A 20,755-nucleotide genomic window follows, 5' to 3' on the forward strand; every position below is an offset into this window, starting at 1 on the left:
AGAATATGACAAGGACATTATTGTATTGCTCGAGAGAGAATTATGATAAGTCGAGTGCTCACAATCAGTAGACCATACTTAGGCAATATTATAGAAGATGTAGTAGGAAGGATTCCGACAATTGTGAAAATCACAACTCTTGACCTCCTTAATCTTGTCTCCAACCCTTAGTATCTTTAGTTGTTAATTTACTTTTTTAATTTGTTAGTTAATTAGTTAGACATGGGAATCTTGATATTTATATCTTAGAAATTATTTGACCTTGTCTTTTTAGTGATACTTAATAGTTACAGCAAAACCTTAGTTCTCTGTAGGATTCGGCTCTGGACTCTTTGACCGGATTATATTTGCAGCGACCACTTATTCTTTTTAGGACAAGAGTTGGGCGTGATAAAATTTTGGCGCCGTTACCGGGGAACTAACGGTGTAGTTGTAGGTGTACATATTGCTAGGTTTCATGTTTGAACTTTTATTTTCTTTTCTAGTATTTGATTTGATTTTATTTTAGTTTTATTTGTTAATCTTATAAACATGGCATCGTGGAATTATGGGAGTTTTGATATTGTTAATGTCACGACCCAAATTTCCCTCAGTAGGATGTCATGATGGAACCTAGTCTTAAGGACTAGGTAAGCCTAACAGTTACTGAATTAGTGATAACTCAACCAACAATTATTAAATATGAAATTGAAATTTACAACAATTCCAAAACTGGCAGTACAAGTCACAAGCTCTACAGAATTTACTAGAAAAATCTCTAAATACAACTATTCCAGAATAGAATCAATAGTGCAGGAAAAATATTAGAAGGTGAATCTGGGCCTGCGAACGCGACAACATGTATACCTTAAGTCTCTACAGCAATGTCCAATCAAGTAGCAAGATTATCAACAACACTGACGTACCTGGATCTGCACAAATATGCAGAAGAGTAGTATGAGTACACCACAGTGGTACCCAGTAAGTATCAAGCCTAACCTCGGTAGAGTAGTGACGAGGCCAGGTCAATACACCTATCGGACATATAAACCTGTACAAAATGCTACATAAATCCAACAAGGAAGGAATATCAATGTAAGGCCATTAATCGAAGAATTTCCAATTCACATCAATAATGAGAACACAGAATAACAACGAGAAAACAATCAGGTAATTACGCAACAACATAGTCGGAGTACAAATGACATATGAGTAGATTCAAGTAAGGAATTATATGACAAATCAATCAATTAAATTATTTATGATCCATGTAATTCAACATAAATTACTCGAGGTATCACTCCTCGAAATCTCAATTCATGATTCACAACTTTCAAATTCTTACACATGTGGCATCTTGTGTCCACATCTTCCAAATCACTTTTTGCACGGTAAAATCCTCATGCTACCATGTGTATAATTTCCGTATCAATATCAACCAAGATGACCAATGAATAATTTAAATATAATTTCCAAATTAAGTGCAGTGAAACATAAAATGAGTCATTAAACCAATTTAGGATTTAAATAAGGTAAAATAGTGGAGAGGTTGTACAAATAGAATATCAATTGAGTTTAGTTTAGAAGTATATGAGATCCGATAAAATATTATATTTATACAAAATAAGACATTCAATCAAGTTTTAACAAAATAAATATGGGATTTATTAAAGTAAAATGAAATAATAATTTTTCACGCAATTTACACGATAATAAGATAATGAGAGGGTTGAGACATCAATTAGAGTAAAAATATCATAACCATTTAAATTACTAGACCTTCGAATGAGGTATGAGCTTTATTTTTGAAAGACACACAAGTGGAACAACTTAAAAATTCTTTGCTAAATTCTTCAGCAACTTAATATATCACATAAAATGCATGACTCACACAAGAAGTTCATATTATTCCATTTTAAATATATTGACGGTTAATTAATTATAATCAAATACAATGAGGTGATTTAAGAAACCACAATAACCGTCTTAACATGAAATGCATCATGAGAATCACAATCGGAATTAACCTTAATACAACAATTATATCATATTTGTTCATTCGTGGCGGCGTGCAACCCGATCAAACAATATAATCTTGCAAATAAATTCCGTTGCGGCGTGCAACCCGATCCAACAATATAATCTTTCAAATAAATTTTGTTGCAGCATGCAACCCGCTCCAACAATATAATCTTTCAAATAAATTCCGTTGCGGCGTGCAACCCGCTCCAAAAATATAATCTTTCAAATAAATTATGTTGCGGCGTGCAACCCGCTCCAATAGCAACACAAAGTAAGCAACCAAATTACAAAAAACTACGGTATACCACAAAGTAAAAAGAAATAACGAGGCTATACAAAGAAGTCACAACCAATGAAAAAGGCTACACAATAGTTCACAAAATCAAATAGCAAGGAAGTGACAATCCACAAGCCAAGGCACAATTTATGAGCATCAACTGAAAATTAAGGCATGTAGCAGGTAAAGCATGAATTCAATAAGTAGTTACAATCAACAATTGGCATATAAGGTGATACCGACAACAAAGATGGAACATGTGCTAACAATTTCAAGTAAAGCACGTACAAACAACTATATGTGATGACCCGAAAGGTCTTCTTTAAATTTAATAATTATTTCGGTATTCTAAAACCTCATATAGCACAATTTAGCTTTCCTAGACTTACGTGCGTTGTCTGTAAATTTTTTGAAAAGTTTTTATGTGAAAAATGGATTAAAATGTGAAATGGAGCTTCAAAACTCATTGGGTTGACTTTGGTCAACATTTTGAGCAAACGAACCCAGATCAGTGTTCTAATGATTCCAATAAAACCGTGTGGTGATTTTGGACTTAGGAGCGTGTCCGAAAAATTATTTGGAGGTCCGTAGTTAAAATTAGGTTTGAAATGGTTAAAATAAAAATTTTAATTTGGAAGTTTGACCGGGGAGTTGACTTTTTGATATCGAGGTCAGAATCTGATTCTGGAAATTTGAATAGATCCATTATGTCATTTATGACTTGTGTGCAAAATTTGAGGTCTATCGGACATTATTTGATAGGTTTCGGCATCGAATATACAAGTTGAAAATTCTTAAGTTCCTTAAGCTTGAATTGGGGTATGATTTGTGCTTTTAGCATTGTTTGATATGATTTGAGGTTTCGACTAAGTTCATATGATGTATTAGAACTTATTTGTGTTTGTGGTTTAAGTCCCGGGGGCCTCGGGTGAGATCGAAATTTGGACTTAAACAACTGCTAGAATTTTCTGATGCATGTATCTGGTTTCTTTCATCGCTTTCACGAGGGGTGTCTCACGTTCGCGAAGAGAAAAATTGTACTAGCCCATTTTGTGCTTCGCGTTAGCGACCAGGGGCACGCGTTCGCGAAGGGTCGAAGGGCAAAGCTTCGCGTTCGTGACCGGGGGCACGCGTTCGCGAAGGGTCGAGGGGCAAAGCTTCGCGTTCGCAACCAGGGGGACGCATTCACGAAGGGTTGAGGGAAAACCTTCGTGCTCACGATTGAGGCCTCGCGTTCGCGAAGGGATAAACCGGCCAGAGGGAAAAAGCTTCCAAAAATATAAAATGAAGATTTGAAGGTCAATCCGATGTCGGAATTCGATAATGTTTATATGGTTGAACTCGTATCGAAACGGGTGTTCGGATTTCCTAAATTTTTCCGGGATTCGATATGTGGGTCTCACTGTCGATTTTTAAAATAAATTTCAGATTTTAATCCGGAAAATTAGTAGATTCATATGGAATTAATTCCTACGATTCTTGTTGAGTATATTGAATTGTTTGTGACTATATTTGAAGCTCTCGGACACGAATTCGAGAGGAAAAGGTATATTTGGAATCTTGAAAGTGGTTGTGAAGCGAGGTAAGTGTCTTAGTTAACCTTGACACGAGAGAATAGAACCCTTTAATTATTTGTTGTGTGAAATTCTTGTGAACGACGTATAGGCGAGGTGACGAGTGTCTATACGTCGTCAAATTATATGTTTGCATAATTATTTGAAACTCATAAATTATTTTAAATCATGAATTAATTATTATATTAATTGTTTCTCTCATATTCCTTGCTCAATATAATGCCTTGAATCCATGCTATAATTGATACATGCTTATTTGATTTATGTAACTTAATTGCTACTTGACATTTAGTATACTAATTATTAAAATGCTTATTTCCTCCTTAACTTCCACAATTAATTGCTACTTGCCATCACTTATTTCTAAATAAATCATAATTATTGTATGATTGTTGTCTTATAATTTTATATTAATTGTTGCATTTATTGTTGTAATTTCTTTTATAAAAATTGGTAAATTATATTATTGGAGGATCGGGTTGCACGCCGCAACAGAAATAAAAGTGAATATATTGGAGGAGCGGGTTGCATGCCGCAACAGAATTGATTGAAATGAATATATTGGAGGAGCGGGTTGCACGCCGTAATAGTATTAAATGAAACTGAATATATTGTGGGATCGGGTTGCACGCCGCAACGGAAACTGATTGAAATAATAATTGAATATGACTGCCGAGTTGGCTTCAACTGTTGAATTGAGTTACCTGGTTTATTTCTATTATTGTTGTTATTATTATTATTATCTTGTGCAGATACTGGAGTTGGTCCCAAAGGCGTACAATAGATTTTCTCAGATTCAACTATTCGCAAGAAACTTGAGGTATAACTACATGGCGTTCGGAGTTCTGAAGTCTCCTTCCACTTTAGCGTAGCTGTGTATTTCTTTCAGAAAACTTCATTTTTATTCAGACCTTTATTTGTATTATTTTAGTAGCTCGTGCACTTGTGACACCAGTTCTGGAATGGTATTTAGACATCGCTATTATTATTGATTATTCACTTTATTTCAGACCTTATTTTTGCATTTGTTTCTTTGTTATTAATTAATTAATTAAATATTGTTTAAAATGGCTAATATTATTCTAACGTTGGCTTGCCTAGCAAGTGAAATGTTAGGCGCCATCACGGTCCCGAATGTGGGAATTTCGGGTCGTGACAGTTGGCATCAGAGCACTAGGTTACATAGGTCTCACGAGTCTCGAGCAAGCTTCGTAGAGTCTAAAGAATCGGTACAGAGACGTCTGTACTTATCTTCTAGAGGCTATGGCATTTAGGAACAATTTCATATCTATTCTACTCTGTCATGCGATTGTATTCTATCATCGATAATTGAACCATTCTACTCTTATTCTCTTGCATATGGTGAGAACACGTAATACATCTACCGACGGACAAGGACCAGAGCCCCTGGTTGAAACTATGACCAGGGGTATAGGTCGAGGCGAAGGTCGCACTAGAGGCCGAGGCAGAGGCAGAGGCAGAGGTAGAGGAAGAGCTCAGTCTACAGCTCGAGCAGCAGCACCCGTTATAAAACCTCGGGTGGATTTGGGAACAGAGGTTCCTGCTCATACTGTACCTGTTGGACCATTTCAGGTCCCGGAAGGATTCATAGCTACTCTAGTACTTCATGACGCTCTAGTCCATTTTATTAGCCTGATGGAGGGTGTGGCCCAGAATGGTACATTTCCAGTGGTACCAACTGTCTCACAGGCTGGGATAGGAGCACATACTCTCACTACTCCCACTACGAAGCAGATGGCTCCTAAGTATCAGGCTCCAGTAGCCCATCCAGTTGGGGTAGTTCAACTAGTTGTTGCAGCATAGGCCGGTGATAGGCCAGCTTTGTTTTCTGAGGCTTTGTTGAGGTTGGACAAGTTTACCAAGCTATTTACAATCCATTTCAGTGGTACACCTTCTGAGGACCCATATGATTTTCTTGACCGCTCCTATGAAGTATTGTAGAACATGGGGATAGTCGAAAGCAATGGGGTTGATATTTGCTGTGTTTCAGATGACTGGATCTGCCAAGAGGTTGTGGAAAGATTATGTATTTACTAGACCAGTTGGTTCGCCTGCACTTACCTGGGAGCAGTTCTCGCAGCTATTTATGGAGAAGTTCCTTCCTATCACACTGAGGGAGAATTACCGCAAGCAGTTTGAGCATCTCCAGTAGGGCAGTATATGAGTCACTCAGTATGACACCCATTTTGTGGATCTAGCCCGTCATGCTCTTCTTCTGCTTCCTACCGAGAGAGAGAGAGAGAGAGAGAGAGAGAGAGAGAGAGAGAGAGAGAGAGAGAGAGAGAGAGAGAGAGAGAGAGAGAGAGAGAGGGAGAGAGAGAGAGAGAGAGAGAGAGAGAGTGATGAGGTTCATTGATGGACTCGTTCAACCTATCAAGTTACACATGACCAAGGAGATCAGGAGTGAGATTTCTTTTCAGACGGCTGCTAATGTCGCCAGGCGGATCGAGATGGTTATTTCACAGGAGAGAGGGCCAGTGTCAGATAAGAAGCCCCGTCATTCCGATAATTTTAGAGGCACCTCATCTCGAGGCAGGAGTACTTATGGTAGGGGTCATCCTCCCGTGCCATTTTATTCAGCACTTCAGGCATCTCACGGTGCTTCAGGGAGTCATGGTCCTATTATTCCATACTCTAGGCAGCCGGCAATTAGTGCACATCCAGCTCCTATCAGCGCACCACCACTCCAGAATCACTATGGCAGCTATCTGACCCATTCGGGTCAGCTTCAGCAGCCACGACAGCAGGATGTGTGTTATGACTATGGGAACATTGGTCACATCAGGAGGCATTGCCCTAGGTTGTTGAGCAACAGATCTCAGTAGAATTCTCATGCCATCATGCCGGCACCGGTTGCTCCACTGCCCGCCCGACCAGCTAGGGGCAGGGGTAAGACTGTTAGAGGTGGAGGCCAGCGAGCTATGGCATGTCCTAGAGATATAGTTTAGACTGGTGGGGCCAAGCCACGATTTTATGTTTTTTTAGCTAGACCTGAGGCCGAGTCATCTGATGACGTGATCACAGTTATTGTTCCAATTTTTCATAGAGATGCTTCAATTTTATTTGATCCAGGATCTACTTATTCTTATGTGTCCTCCTACTTTGCTTCATCTATGGTTGTGCCTCGTGATTTCCTGAGTGCTTCTGTGTGTATGTCCACACCGGTGGGAGATTCTATCGTTGTAGATCATGTCTATCATTCGAGTGTTGTTACTATTAGGAGTCTTGAGACTAGCGTGGATCTTGTACTTCTTGATATGGTAGATTTTGATGTTATCTTGAGAATGGATTGGTTGTCACCTTATCATGCTGTATTGGACTGTCACGCCAAGACGGTGACCTTATCCATGCCAGGGTTACCTCGAATAGAGTGGAAATGGACTCTTGGCCATTCCACCAGCAAGGTTATATCTTACGCGAAAGCTCGGTGTATGGTCGAGAAGGGGTGTCTAGCTTATTTGGCTTATATTCACGATCCCAATGCGGATATTACTTTTATGGATTCAGTCCCAGTTGTTCGTGAGTTTCCAGATGTATTTTTTGCAGATTTGCCGGGAATGCCACCCGACAGGGATATTGATTTCGGTATTGATTTGTCTCTAGGAACCCAATCTATTTCTATTCAACCATGTCGTATGGCCTCGTCGGAGTTGAAAGAATTGAAGTATCAGTTACAAGACTTGCTTGATTAGGGATTCATTAGACCTAGTATCTTGCCCTGGGGTGCACCTGTGTTATTTATATAGAAGAAAGATGGTTCAATGCGAATGTGTATAGATTATCGGTAGTTGAACAAGGCTAATATCAAGAACAAGTATCCATTGCCAAGAATTGATGACTTATTCGATCAGCTTCAGGGTGCCAATGTATTTTTGAAGATTGACTTGAGGTATGGCTATCATCAGTTGAAGATTAAGGCATCTGATGTCCCTAAGACAGCTTTTAAGACTCGGTTTGGGAATTATGAATTTTTAGTGATGTTATTTGGGCTGACAAATACCCCAGAAGCATTTATGGATTTGATGAACCGGGTATTCAAGCCCTATTTGGATTCTTTTGTGGTTGTATTCATTGATGATATCTTGATTTACTCTAGCAGTCGGGAGGAGCATGAGCAACATCTTCGAATTGTGCTTCAAACTTTGAAGAATAATCAGTTATATGCCAAATTTTCAAAATACAAATTTTGGTTAGACTCAGTTGCCATTTTGGGGCATATTGTATTGATGGAATGCATAAACGTGGATCCTAAAACGATTGAGGCAGTTCAGAATTGGCCTAGACCAACTTCAGCTACAGAGATCCGGAGTTTTCTGGGTTTGGCGGGTTATTATCACCGGTTTGTGGAGGGGTTTTCATCTATAACATCTCCATTGACCAAATTGACCCAGAAGGGTACCCCATTCAGATGGTTAGACGAATGTGAGTTGAGCTTTTAGAAGCTCAAGACTGCTTTGACCACGGCGCCAGTGTTGGTATTACCCACAGGTTTAGGATCTTATACGGTGTATTGTGATGCATATCACATTGGGCTTGGTGCAGTATTAATGCAAGATGGAAAAATGATTGCATATGCGTCGCGACAGTTGAAATTTCATGAAAATAATTACCTTGTTCATGACTTAGAATTGGCAGCCATTATGTGCTGAAGATTTGGAGACATTACCTTTACGGTGTCTCGTGTGAGGTATTCACAGATCATCGTAGTCTAAAGTATCTATTTAAACAAAAAGACCTCAATGAGAAGATGGTTGGAGTTGTTGAAAGACTATGATATCACCATTCTGTATCACCCTGGTAAGGCCAATGTGGTGGTCGATGCTTTGAGTAGAAAGACTGTGTGTATGGGCAGCCTTGCGTATATTCTAGTTGGTGAGAGGCCGCTCGCTGCAGATGTTCATACTTTGGCCAATCATTTCACGAGGGTGGATATTTTAGAGCCCAGTCGGGTTCTAGCCTGCACAGTCACTCAGTCTTCTTTATATGAGCGCATCAGAGAGCGACAGTATGATGATCCCCATTTGCTTATCCTCAAGGACACGGTGCGGCACGGTGGTGCCAAGCAGGTTGCTGTGGGAGATGATGGAGTTATGCGGATGTAGGGTCGTATTTTTGTTCCTAATGTGGATGGGCTTCATGAATTAATTCTTGAAGAGGCCCATAATTCACGGTATTCAATTCATCCGGGTACTGCCAAAATGTATCAAGATTTGCGGTAACATTATTGGTGGAGGAGAATGAAAAAGGATATAGTTGTATATGTAGATTGGTGTTTAAATTGTGAGCAAGTCAAGTACGAGCATCAGAGACCTGGTAGTTTGCTTCAGAAATTAGAAATTCCTGAGTGGAAGTGGGAGCGTATAACTATGGATTTTGTTGTTGGGCTCCCACAGGCTCAGAGAAAGTTTGACGCAGTATTGGTTATTATGGACAGGTTGACCAAGTCAACACATTTCATTCTAGTAGCAATTACCTATTCTTCAGAGCGATTAGCGGGGATTTACATCCGCGAGATTGTGCGCCTTCACGGTGTGCCCGTGTCTATCATTTCTGATCGAGGTACGTAGTTCACCTCGCACTTTTGGAGGGCTGTACAACGTGAGTTAGGCACGCGAGTTGAGTTGAGTACAATATTTCATCTACAGACAAACGGATAGTCAGAGCACACTATTCAGCTATTGGAAGATATGCTTCGCGCTTGTGTTATAGACTTTGGAGGTTCTTGGGATCAGTTATTTCCACTTGCGGAATTTGCCTATAATAACAGCTACCAATCGAGCATTCATATGGCTCCATATGAAGCATTATACGGGAGGCGATGTCGTTCGCCAGTTGGCTGGTTTGAACCGGGAAAGGCTTGGCTATTGGGTACTGATTTGGTACAGGATGCCTTGGATAAGGTCAAGTTTATTCAGGATCGACTTCGCACCGCTTAGTCTAGGCAAAAGAATTATGCCGACCGTAAAGTTCGTGATATTGCATTCATGGTTGGAGAAACAGTATTGCTCCGGGTTTCACCTATGAATGGTGTAATGAGATTCGAAAAGTAGGGCAAGTTGAGCCCTAGGTATATTGGACCCTTTGAAATTCTTGAAAGGGTGGGTGAAGTAGCCTCCGGGCTTGCACTACCACCTATTTATCAGCAATTTATCTGGTGTTCCAGGTGTCTATGATCTGGAAATATCATGGTGATCCATCCCATGTATTAGATTTTAGCTCAGTCCAATTGGACAAGGATTTGACTTATGAGGAGGAGCCGGTAGCTATTCTAGCCCGACAAGTGCGACAGTTGAGGTCTAAGAGTTATCCTTCAATTCGGGTGCAATGGAGAGGTCAGCCGGTAGAAGCATCTGCTTGGCAGTCTGAGTCGGACATGCGGAGTAGATATCCACACCTTTTTACTAGCTTGGGTATTCTTTTAATTCCGTTCGAGGACAAAGGTTTGTTATAGAGGTGGAGAATGTGATGACCCGAAGGTCATCTTTAAATTTAATAATTATTTCGGTATTCTAAAACCTCATATCGCACCATTTAGCTTTCCTGGACTTACGTGTGTTGTCCGTAAATTTTTCGAAAAGTTTTTATGTGAAAAATGGATTAAAATGTGAAATGGAGCTTCAAAACTCATTTGAGTGACTTTGGTTAACATTTTGAGTAAACGGACCCAGATCAGTGTTCTGATGATTTCAATATCTCCGTATGGTGATTTTGGACTTAGAAGCGTGTCCGGAAAAATATTTGGAGGTCCGTAGTTAAAATTAGGCTTGAAATGGCTAAAATAGAAATTTAAGTTTAAAAGTTTGACCGAGGAGTTGCCTTATTGATATCGGGGTCGAAATATGATTCTGAAAATTTAAATAGGTCCGTTGTGTCATTTATGACTTGTGTGCAAAATTTGAGGTCAATCAGACTTGATTTGATAGGTTTCGGCATCAAATATAGAAGTTGAAAACTCTTAAGTTCCTTAAGCTTGAATTGGGGTATGATTTGTGGTTTTAGCATTGTTTGATGTGATTCGAGGTTTTGACTAAGTTCGTATGATGTTTTAGGACCTGTTGGTGTATTTGGTTGAGGTCCCGTGGGCCTGGGGTGAGTTTCGGATAGTTAACGGATCGAAATTTGGACTTAAACAGCTGCTGGAATTTTTTGATGCGTGTATCTGGTTTCCTTCATCGCGTTCGCGAGGGGTGTCTCGCGTTCGCAAAGAGGAAAATTGGAATGCCCGTTTTTTGCTTCGCATTCGCGATCGAGGGCATGCGTTTGCGAAGGGTTGAGGGGCAAAGCTTCGCATTCATGATGGGGGCACGCATTCGCGAAGGGTCTAAAAGATTCGCATTCATGACCGGGGGCACACGTTCGCGAAGGGTCGAAGGCAAAGCTTCGCGTTCGCGAAGGGAAAAGCCGGCCTGGGGGAAAATTAGTCTTCGCGTTCGCGAGATCAGGCTCGCGTTCGTGATGGATGAAATCCGTGAAGCACAATTTTGTACTTTGCAAACGCGAGGATCCTGCCACGTCCGCGAAGAAGAAATCCCTGGACAGCAGAAAATAAGTTCTGGAAATGGGATTTTGCCCCATTTTCATTCTTCACGACTTTGAGCTCGGGTAAGGCGATTTTTGGGCGATATTTATGGGAAAATATTGGGGTAAGTGTTCCTTATCCTATATTGATTATATTTCATGATTCCATACTCATTTACATCATGAATCCGTGAATTTATGGAAGAAATAAATCAGATTTTTATAAAATCTTCCAAAAATGTAAAATTAAGATTTGAAGGTCAATCCGATGTTGGAATTCGACAATTTTTATATGGTTGAACTTGTATCAGAACGTGTGTTTGGATTTCGTGAGTTTTTTTGGGTATTCGAGATTTGGGTCCCACTATCGATTTTTAAAATGAATTTCAGATTTTAATCCAGAAAATTAACAGATTCATATGGAATTAATTCCTATGATTCGTGTTGAGTATATTGAATTGTTTGTGACTAGATTTGAAGCTCTCGGACACAAATTCGCGAGGCAAAGGTGTATTGGAATCTTGAAAGTGGTTGCGAAGCGAGGTATGTGTCGTGATTAACCTTGAGTTGAAGGATTAAAACTCTTGAATTATTTGTTATGTGAAATTCTTGTGAACGACGTATAGGCGAGGTGACGAGTGTCTATACGTCGTCAAATTAATTATTTGCATAATTATTTGAAACTCATAAATTATTTTAAATCATGAATTAATTATTATATTAATTGTTTCTCTCATATTCCTTTCTCAATATTATGCCTTGAATCCATACTATAATTGCTACATGCTTATTTGATTTATGTAACTTAATTTCTACTTGACATTTAGCATACTAATTATTAAAATGCCTATTTCCTCCTTAACTTCCACAATTAATCGCTACTTGTAACTACTTATTTCTAAATAAATCATAATTATTTTATGTTTGTTGTCCTATAATTTCATATTAATTTTTGCATTTATTGGAGTGAATTATTTTTATAAGAATTGGTAAATTATATTATTGGAGGATCGGGTTGCACGCCGCAACAGAAATGAAAGTGAATATATTGGAAGAGCGGGTTGCACGCCGCAACAGGATTGATTGAAATGAATATATTGGAGGAGCAGGCTGCATGCCGCAACATGATTAAATGGAACTTAATATATTGTGGGATCGGGTTGCACGCCGCAACGAAAACTGACTGAAATAATAATTGGTTATGAATGGCGAGTTGGCCTCAACTGTTGAATTGAGTTACCTATTTTATTTCTATTATTGTTGTTATTATTATTATTGCGTGCAGGTTAATGTAAGTGACCTGTCTTAGCCTCGTCACTACTTCGTCGAGGTTAGACTCGGCACTTACTGGGTACATGGGGTCGGTTGTATTCATACTACACTCTGCACTTCTTGTGCAGATACCATAGTTGGTCCCAGTGGCGTATAATAGATTTGCTCAGATTCAGCTATTCGCAGGAGACTTGAGGTATAACTGCATGGTGTTCGCAGTTCTGAAGTCCCCTTCCACTTTATCGTAGCTGTGTATTTATTTCAGACAACTTCATTTTTATTCATACCTTTATTTGTATTATGCTAGTAGCTCGTGCAATTCTGACACCAGTTCTGGGATGGTATTTAGACACCGCTATAATTATTGATTATTCACTTTATTTCAAACCATATTTCCGCATTTCTTTCTTTGTTATTAATTAATGAAATATTTTTTTTAAATGGCTAATATTATTCTAATGTTGGCTTGCCTAGCAAGTGAAATGTTAGGCGCCATAACAGTCCCGAAGGTGGGAATTTCGGGTCGTGACACTATAACATAAAAGATGTAGTCATGTAACAATAGTGACAATTAGTTACATGAAGGGAGCCTAACAGTCCAAATCAGTCAAACACCAAATATAGGTCATGTACCTACTCGTCACCTCGCGTACACGACTTTCACATAACACGAATGACTCAATTATCTCAAATCCTAAGGGATGGTTTCCCCCACACGAAATTAGATAAGACATTTACCTCGACGAAACTAAACCAATACTTTAAATGATCTTCGCGAGTGAAGCCACCTCCGGAAGGCTCAAATCCCGATGATTTTCTTGAAAGTCCCTGGAAAATAAGATCAGCACATATTGAGCTTCCTTAATTCAGATTTTTAGTGATATTAAAACATCCCACTACTCTTACAACTTCAATCTACATCAACATAATTCAATTGGACCAATATTAGTAAACCAATTTCCAGATTTTTGGTCATTTAGGCATTTTATCAAACACTTAGAGTACATAGCATTTTACTACCTCTAGTAATGGTGTTTCTTCATCCAAAAGTCCCTCCTTCCCACCAACAAGAGATACTAAACCATCCTTTTCTACAAACAACCTTCTTTAGCACCATTAAAATCATCAATGAACTTACATCTACCCAATTGTTGCAAATTAATTCATTACAAATTCTCTACAATACCCAATAATCTAGTTTAAGTATTTATGGCTTCCAAGCACCATCCAATAAGTGCTAATACTTATTTCTTGCTCACATATTTATAATAAATCCATGGATATATGTCTAAGGGTGTAGGATTACCTTTTGGAAGAAATACTAGTGTAGAAATGACGAAATTTCATACCAAGATAATGGGGATTTCTTACCTTGAAAAAGAGAGGAGTTGGTGGTCTTGAGTGAGTGGAGAAGAGCTCCAAAATTCGTCCAAATGAAGTGGGGAAAATGAACCCCTAAATTGTATCTATAGGCCTAGATTTCTGGGTTTCGAATTCTTCCCCGGATGCTATGGCAGCACTTCACTGCCAGCCCTTCTTTCGGATGCGGCCCCGGATGCTTCGCATCTGCACTCTCCTCTGTCGGCCTTTGGTAATTCGGTCATAACTTCTTGTACAAATGTCCAAATGACAAATGGTTTGTAGAGTTAGAAACTAGACTCGATGATCTTTCATTTGATAGGTTGTCCATCACATAACTCCTATGTAGATACTCTCGTCTTAAGTTAGGTCTTGTGCCGAAACATAACAAATCGATCCGGAATCACCTCAAATTTTGCATACAAGTCATAAATGACATAACAAAGCTATTCAAATTTCTTGAATCGAAGCCCAAGCCTTATACATCAAGGTCAACTCCCGGTTAACACTTTTATTTTAAGCTTCTTAAATAAGGATTATTCTTCTAATTTAATTCTGAACCTTCCAAAACCAAACCCGACCGCACACGCAATTCATAATACATATTATGAAGTTACTCGGGACCTTAAGTCGCTGAACGGAATGTTAATTCTTAAAACGACAAGTCGTATCGTTACAGTTCATTCTACTATTGATCTTCCTTGTGCGTATCGTGGAGGAAACCACCTGTGGCAAAATTGTCAAAATATTCCCGAGAGCGAGTTATGTGCACCAAATCAATCTTATGTGTGGAATGTATGTGATTTTTGTGGGGATCAAGATGGTCACTTTTATAGTTGTACTTATATGTCTTATCCATCTTCAACCCCTTATTATGATGGTTCTACTTTTTCTTATGAAGTTAATAGGAGCAAAGAACCAGGGGAAGCCGACCTGAAGGAGATAAAATATATGTTAAAGTGCCTTTTAGAACAAAATGATACTAAACAACTGCAAATAGAAAGGCAATTAATAGGCAACTATTCGCAATTTGGAGGCTCAAGTGGGTCAACTATGAAGCTTTTAATGCTCAACAAGACAATATTATGGATAGTAGCCAAGAAGAGCATGTATTAGATATCGAAAGTGAGATGCTAATGGAGGAGGTCAGAGTAGAACAACAACAATCTATCCAACTAGAATTTGAGGATGCCGATGTTGAATAAATAATACTAGAGTCAGCCAAGGACATTCAAGATACAAATTTAGTTGACTCTAGTGTGATTGGTGTTGAGGAGGTCGAAAATCTTGAATTTCATGTATTTGAGCACGTCCGACCTCATTCCAAACACTTCTCTACATTATTTTCAGATGGTGAAATGATAATTGATCCATATGAGCATAAAAAGGAGTCAAGAGAAGAGGTAGATGAACCTTATATTTTGAAATTTTCAAGGCTGTAAGATTGAGAATTTATTAAATTTTGAAATAAAATGAGAATTTATTTAATCTTTAGCTCGCAAGAATCTGTACCTCCCTAAGAGCATAATCATAAGCTTGGGGCAAAACTTGGGGTTCAATTCATAAGCTCGAGGTGGAGGCAAAAAGTGATTCGTGTCGTGTCACGACGTTAAATCAAGCGCTTGTTAGGAGGCAACCCAACTTTATTGCTTTCATTGATTTTTAGGTTTTTTTAAATTATTTTTATTGTGTTATTTTTTAGTATTGTTTTTGATTTTCTAGGAGCATGAGAAGCAAAGACATTGGAAGGAAGCAAAAGAAAGCAAGATGGCTGGAACTAAGTGTGGGGTGCCCGCATAAAGAACCAATGCCCGGAAGAAGTCTGAATACCCCATGAGCTACTGATGCTTCGACTTTTGGCCTACCAGAGATTTTTTTTACCCTCTTGTTATTTATGGTATGCATTAGGGACAATGCACAATTTTAAGTGTGGGGTGGGAGAAGACTGTATGGGTGATTTCTTGTGCTATGTTATGTGTGTTAAAAAAAAATTAGGTAGAAATAATTCCCTTTGATTTTTCTTATGTCAACGGTTCTTTTCCAAGGGATGGCTCTTTGAATAGGGTCGTAGTTTTTTTTATAAAATATTTTCAACATTTTTGGACTTTTCCCGACAATGGACATCTTTAGCAGTTTTCTTGAGGGATTAAAGTCTAAAGAAAAAAATAAAAAAAGATTTTTTTTTCTTTTGTAGAATTGATAATTGGATGGAAGAATTTGAGTTTCTTTGATTTTTGACATATTTTATGCTGGGACATAGAACTGTAACGTTTGAGCTGATTATCTTCTTCGTGTTCTGTTTGTCCACATTCCTTGAGAATATATGTGACTTTCTTTTGACGCTTAAGTTCATCTTTTGACTCCTATGATTACTTTCATGTGTTGAATTCTTATGATGAACTTGTTTAGTTGTTTACTTTGAGAGTCGATCCTGAACCGTCCGGGGTGAATCATGTGTGTTGTGGTATGTGGGGTGTTGATTACATTATGTGCTATCCTGTGTTAGTCTAGAACTTTCCCAGTTTGCTAGTCGAAGCGAAATAAATAAGCTTTGTGAGTCTAGGAGATGTTGTAGGTGTTTCTTAGATTGTCTGAGCTAGTATGCCTCCATAAATAAAATTATTTTTAGATAGCCCATTTGAGCCTATAAACATTTTCTTTGGCACCACATTACAAGTCGATTCCCTTTTTGATCTTAATTAGATATGTTTGAACCTTTACCTCCGAAAGTACTTAAGTCACTGATCTCGTCCAAGTTCATACCTCAATTCAAGGTAATGAAACGGTCGATTGCAATAGTAATACCCAACAAGAAGTCGGAGTCGAATTCTACAGGGAGCTATACGTGGGATTTAGGAGTATAAATTGCAGTGTATGAGTATGAACTATCTCAAATTGCACTTCCACAAACTTGGGTTGTTTCTAGGTCTAATTTAAACTAAGATTACAAACTAAGAATTTAAACTAAGAAATTGTTTTTGGTTGTTTTGTAAATTATATAAAAGGCCTAGGGCTATGACCTTCACCTAGGTGTTTGCTTAATGGGTTGTAAGCCTTAAAGCTTGTTTTATTGGTCGGGGTGTATTATAGCTACCAACACTCAAGTACTCACTCGATACCTCTCGGTCAAAGAGTGATTTTGCCTAATTTGGCTTTCTCAAGTCAAAATGGGTACTGAATAAAGCAGTTGATAATAAGCTCAAGTCGGATTTTACTATCTCTTGGTTCAACCCTTTTCATTGGGCTTATCAATCTATCGATTGACCCAATTTCTTACTAGCCAAGTTTTCCGAGGCTAAATCTCTCCTTTTCAAGTAGAGGCCAAGTCAAATAGACATGAAATAATGTTTGCAACTATTAATTCTTCAAATTAAAGAAAGAACTAGGCTATATAATCAACACCCAATCATAAACAAGCAATAAATCAAACACCTATTAATCACACACTAGGGTTAGGTCACAACCCTAGTGAGAATCTAGCTACTCATGCTTGAATTGGAAGAGAAAGAAGAAGAAGTGATAATTAAACCCATACTGATAATTAAAATGATGAAATCAATGTTCAAAAAGCTCAAAATGGCAAAAACTACTAAAAAGAGTAAAAGGAAACATCTACTGTAGATGCTGATGTCAAAACTTGACCTAAAAAATTGAAACTCTTCTATTTATACATAGCTGGATTTTTCGGATAAAAATGCCATTACGGAGGTTCTGCGGCCGCTGTAACGACCCGGCCAGTCTTTTTGAGAATTTAAGTCTTGTTTGTCGGCATAAGGCCCTGAGCAGCTTCATATTATGTGTATTGACTTGTGTGCATGGTTGAATTCGGTTACCGGTTGTTTCGGAGTGACTTGTGACACTTAGTCCCTAAAACGGAAGCTTAAGTCTTAGGATTTTGACCGTAGTCAGAACTATGTGAATACGACTCCGGAATGGAGTTCCACCTATTCCATTAGCTCTGTTGGGTGATTTTGGACTTAGGAGAGTGTCCGGACTGTAAATCCGAGGCTTGTAGCTGATTTAGGCTTGAAATGGTGAAAGTCGAATTTTTGGAGATTTGGACCGGAAGTGGACTTTTTGATATCAGGGTCGGAATGCGATTCCGGAGTTGGAACAGCTGAGTTATGTTATTTGGGGCTTTCCTGTAAAATTTGACGTCATTCCGGGTTGATTTGATAGGTTTCGGCACGGGTTTTAGAAGTTGAAAGATTTGAAATTTATAAGTTCGATTTATGGTGCGATGCGTAGTTTCATCATTAGTTGATGTGATTTGAGGGCTCGACTAAGTTCATATGGTACTTTAGGATTGGTTGGTATATTTAGTTGAGGTCTGGGGGGCCTCGGGTTAGTTTTGGGTGCTTAACGGATTAAAAGTTTGATTTGTGTTACTGCTAAGTCTTCAGGCTTCTGGTATTTTTGCACCTGCGGTGAAGAGAGCACAAGTGCGAGAGCGCACGTGCGGAGAGGCAAGCGCAGAAGCGGAAAAGTGGAGGAGTGCCAGTGGTCGCAGGTGCGAGGTAAATTTCGCATCGCAGATGCGATGGAGCAATCGCAGGAGCGGTGAAGGACCACAGAAGCGGAGATGGGTCCGCAGGTGCGCACACGCAGGTGCGACCCTTAGATCGCAGAAGCGGCCGCTGCGTTTTTAGTGGAATCCGCACCTGCGATGGGAATTCCGTAGGTGAGGTGACGCATGTGCGAAGGCAGGTCCGTAGATGCGGTTTAACTGGCAGAAAATGGGGCAAATCTAGGGTTTGTTCATTTATTCATTTTTGGACTTGGGAGTTCGGGAATTGGCAATTTTTTGAGGGATTTTCATAGAGATATTTGGGGTAACGATTTCCAACTCGCTCTTGTTTGTATTTCATTAATCTATAGTTGCTTTCTTCATTAAATTTCGGGTTTGGATTGAAAATTTAGGAAAAATGGGAAGAAGTTCTTCAACTAAGAGTTTTGAGTTTTGATTGGGATTTAGACATCGGATTTGGATAATATTGGTACGAGTGAACTCATGAGTGAATGGGTGTTCATATTTTGTGACTTTTACCATATTCCGAGACGTGGGCCCGGGTTGACTTTTTAGGGCGAATTTTGGAATTTTTATTAAATATTGATTTCATTGATTAGATAAGTCTATTATTGTTGTATTCATGTTATGCAATTGTGTTTGGCAAGATTTGGGCCATTCAGAGTTTGATATTTGAGGAAAGGGCATTCTTACCGATTCTTTGAGATTGGTTAGAGGTAAGTATCTTGCCTAACCTTGTGTGGGGGATTTCCCCCTTAGGATTTGAGTCTTCTATGTTGATTGTAGCCCATGTGCACGAGGTGACGAGTGCGTGCATAGACTTATTTGTGGAAAGTTGGCCTTTTAGGGTTCTTAGGTCCTTGTATTCATTGAATATGCAGTTGTTCTTGTTATGATGATTTATCTTAATTACTATATTCACATCTATTTGCTTAATTAGAATAAATTGCTTCATGATCCACGCTATCTTTTCATAACTGCTTATCTTTATTTGGAATTTATATTATTTCATTCTATAATTTGTTCAGTCTTAATTGAGGTTATGATTATCTGTCCGCTGCTTATCCTTAATTAAATCGTTGAAAGTCCTTAGTAATTTCTCAACCTTAAAAGAAGTTTTAGATATCCTATGTCTTAGTCGACTTGTTTTATTTGGAATTATTTGACTCGTGTTAGTTTCCCTGTTGTTGAAATGTATATTGTGGGATCGTTGATACACATTAGTTTCCCCTTTGTTGAGTTGTTCTCTTTACGCCTAGCATTTTTACTGTAGTTGTTCCTTGTGATTTGGTCCCACATTTTCCTGTGATTTAAAAGTTCTTGAGTTGATTTACTTGTCATACTTTGTATTATTGCCATTGCTGTTGTATTTGTTGTGGTGATGCATGAGGTTTATGCCGTGCGGTTGTTATTATTGTGATGCATGAGGTTTCTGCCGTGCAGTTGTTGTTATGGGGTTGCACGCGGTTTCTGCCGTGCTATTGTTACTATTGATATTTGCACATGTGGCGTGACAAGGTGGGATATATATATGTATGGGTTGCGCACGTGGCGAGACAAGGTGGGAACATTATTATGCACGTGTGGCGAGACAAAGCGGGCATTTATGTTATTATTGCACACGTGGCGAGACAAGGTGGGACGTGTCAGGGATTGATTTGTGATGATTTATGGCCTGGGGGCATTCTTGTTGTGGATATTATGTAGTGGTATACGTACCTGTGTGAGCTTTATCTTGTGAAAGCTGTGAGAAAATATTCTACGTGTTGTCCGTTCTTCTTCTTCCTTATGCTTATTTGCTGGTATGGACTATGTTAGGACACCTGCACAAGCATACATGTATTTAAGCACTCTTATCGAATAAGAGGTGTTCTTGATATTGTTGAGCATAGATGCTCACCCTTGTTTACTTGCCTTCTATGTGAGAATGGCTCTATTGGCAGGTGAGTCGTTAGTGCGGTTAGGAGGTGTTATGAGGGCACAGGATGCCAAGTGTTAGGGTTCAGGTATTGAGACTTGTGAGTTGTGAATCGTCCGAGGTTCGGTACCTCATGGAGTTGTTGACTAAAACCTGATGTAAAAGTGGTTGTAATTACTGAGTTATTACTTGTCCTTGCTATATTCGTGATTCCGGATTTAGGTTGTGTTCCATTCATTTCGTCTGCATCATTTTCATGATATTCCGATGATACTTGTTGTTTCTTG

The 20,755-nt window shown here is 38.9% G+C and overlaps 1 protein-coding gene across 1 annotated transcript; it reads left to right on the forward strand.

Moving 5' to 3' along the window:
* The first annotated feature begins 5,211 nt into the window (after positions 1-5,211).
* Positions 5,212-5,676, forward strand: LOC138898537 (uncharacterized). Its single transcript, XM_070184612.1, has one exon. The coding sequence runs from the start codon at positions 5,212-5,214 to the stop codon at positions 5,674-5,676; it is 465 nt and encodes a 154-aa protein (XP_070040713.1).
* Positions 5,677-20,755: the final 15,079 nt, after the last annotated feature.

The sequence above is a fragment of the Nicotiana tomentosiformis genome, chromosome 9 (assembly GCF_000390325.3).
Source record: "Nicotiana tomentosiformis chromosome 9, ASM39032v3, whole genome shotgun sequence".
Classification (NCBI taxonomy): Eukaryota; Viridiplantae; Streptophyta; class Magnoliopsida; order Solanales; family Solanaceae; genus Nicotiana; species Nicotiana tomentosiformis.